Source organism: Gekko japonicus, unplaced genomic scaffold (assembly GCF_001447785.1).
Source record: "Gekko japonicus isolate JY-2015 unplaced genomic scaffold, Gekko_japonicus_V1.1 scaffold2246, whole genome shotgun sequence".
Taxonomy (NCBI): Eukaryota; Metazoa; Chordata; class Lepidosauria; order Squamata; family Gekkonidae; genus Gekko; species Gekko japonicus.
The window spans coordinates 217,232-218,677 of NW_015159782.1; the positions used below are offsets into that span (position 1 = coordinate 217,232).

The 1,446-nt window shown below is 62.4% G+C and overlaps 1 protein-coding gene across 1 annotated transcript in view; it reads left to right on the forward strand.

Annotated features, from left to right (window-relative positions):
* Window positions 1-411: 411 nt before the first annotated feature.
* FBXO41 (F-box protein 41) overlaps window positions 412-1,446 on the forward strand; it is a 67,730-nt gene continuing 66,695 nt past the window's right edge. Inside the window, exon 1 of the mRNA XM_015407060.1 lies at window positions 412-1,148. Within this exon, the coding sequence (XP_015262546.1) occupies window positions 412-1,148 (737 nt within the window). The remainder of the gene's footprint in view (window positions 1,149-1,446) is intronic.

Consider the following 1,446-nt stretch of genomic DNA (forward strand, 5'->3'; position numbering starts at 1 on the left):
GAAAGGAGTTTGTGAGCCGGTCTGAGACTCCTTTGGGTAGTGAAGGGCGGGGTATCAATCCAATCTCTTCTTCTAAATTAGAGACCTGCAGAAGCAGGCAAAGATGGGCCCCAGTGCCACCGAATAGCTGACCCCCTTTTCTCTTCCAGGGCTGCTGGCCGGACCTGATGGTGAGAAGGCCTCTCTGGGTCGGAAGCTGGGACCGGCGTCCTCCTCCTTGCTTTGGCCTGCCAGCCTCTCCCCAGCAATGACCTTGTGGAACCGGCCCTCTGCCCGGCTGTGTCCCCGTCCTCCGTGCGCCCCCCGTCCCGCGCCTGACGCCGCCCGCGTGCCTGCACCATGACTGGGGCCCGGCGGCTGGATTCCTGTGGAGGAGGGCTGCGTGGGAGGGGGCGCGGCTCGGGCTGAGGGATGGCCTCGCTGGACCTGCCCTACCGCTGTCCGCGTTGCGGGGAACACAAGCGTTTCCGGAGCCTGTCGTCTCTGCGGGCCCACCTGGAGTACAACCACACCTACGAGACCCTCTATGTCCTCTCCAAGACCAACAGCATCTGCGATGCCACCGTCTTCCCCGTGGCATCGGACGCCACCCTGCTGACCCCGACCACCCGTCGGGACATCTTCGAGAGCACGTCCTTCCAGGGCAAGGAGCAGCGCTTCACCTGCGACCTCATCCCCGCCGACGAGCTGGACCCGTCTTCCTCGCCGGTGTCGTCCCGCTACATCCACGAGATCGAGATCCCGCTGACGGAGATCTTCACCCGGAAGGCCATGACGTCGGCCACCACCCCGCCTGCCGCCGCAGCGGCTGCCGCCGCCGCAGTGGACGCGGCGTACGAGGAAGGCTTGACCCGCCTCAAGATCCGCGCTTTTGAGAAGCTGGAAGTGGACAAGCGCCTGGAAAAACTGACCGAAGAAGTGGAGCAGAAAATCGCCTCGCAGGTAGGCCGCCTTCAGGTGGAATTGGACCGGAAGAGCTCGGAGCTGGAGAAGGCCAAGCAGGAGAGTATCAGGCTGAGCCGGGAAAAGCAGGAACTGGAGGAGCGGGCCGTGGAGCTCTCCCGGCAGGTGGACGTCAGCGTGGAGATGTTGGCGTCCCTCAAGCAAGATCTCGTCCAGAAGGAGCAAGAGCTGACACGGAAGCAGCAGTGAGTCCAAATTTCTGTGGTCTCGGGGTTCTGTAACGGGGGCGGGAGGATAGCGGTGGAAATGTTTCTTCTAGAGTTGCCAACGACAGGTTGAGAAATTCCTGGCGATTTGGGGGTGGAGCCTGGGGAGGGCGGGGGTTGGGAAGGGGGGCCTCAGTGGGCTGTAACGCCATCAGTTCGACCCTCCAAAGCTGCCATTTTCTCCGGGGGAACGGATCTCTTGTCCAGTGCTCCCTCTAAGCTGGGTTAGTGTGAGCTAGTTTTTTAGCCTCCGGCCCACACATTTTGGTCTTGGCTC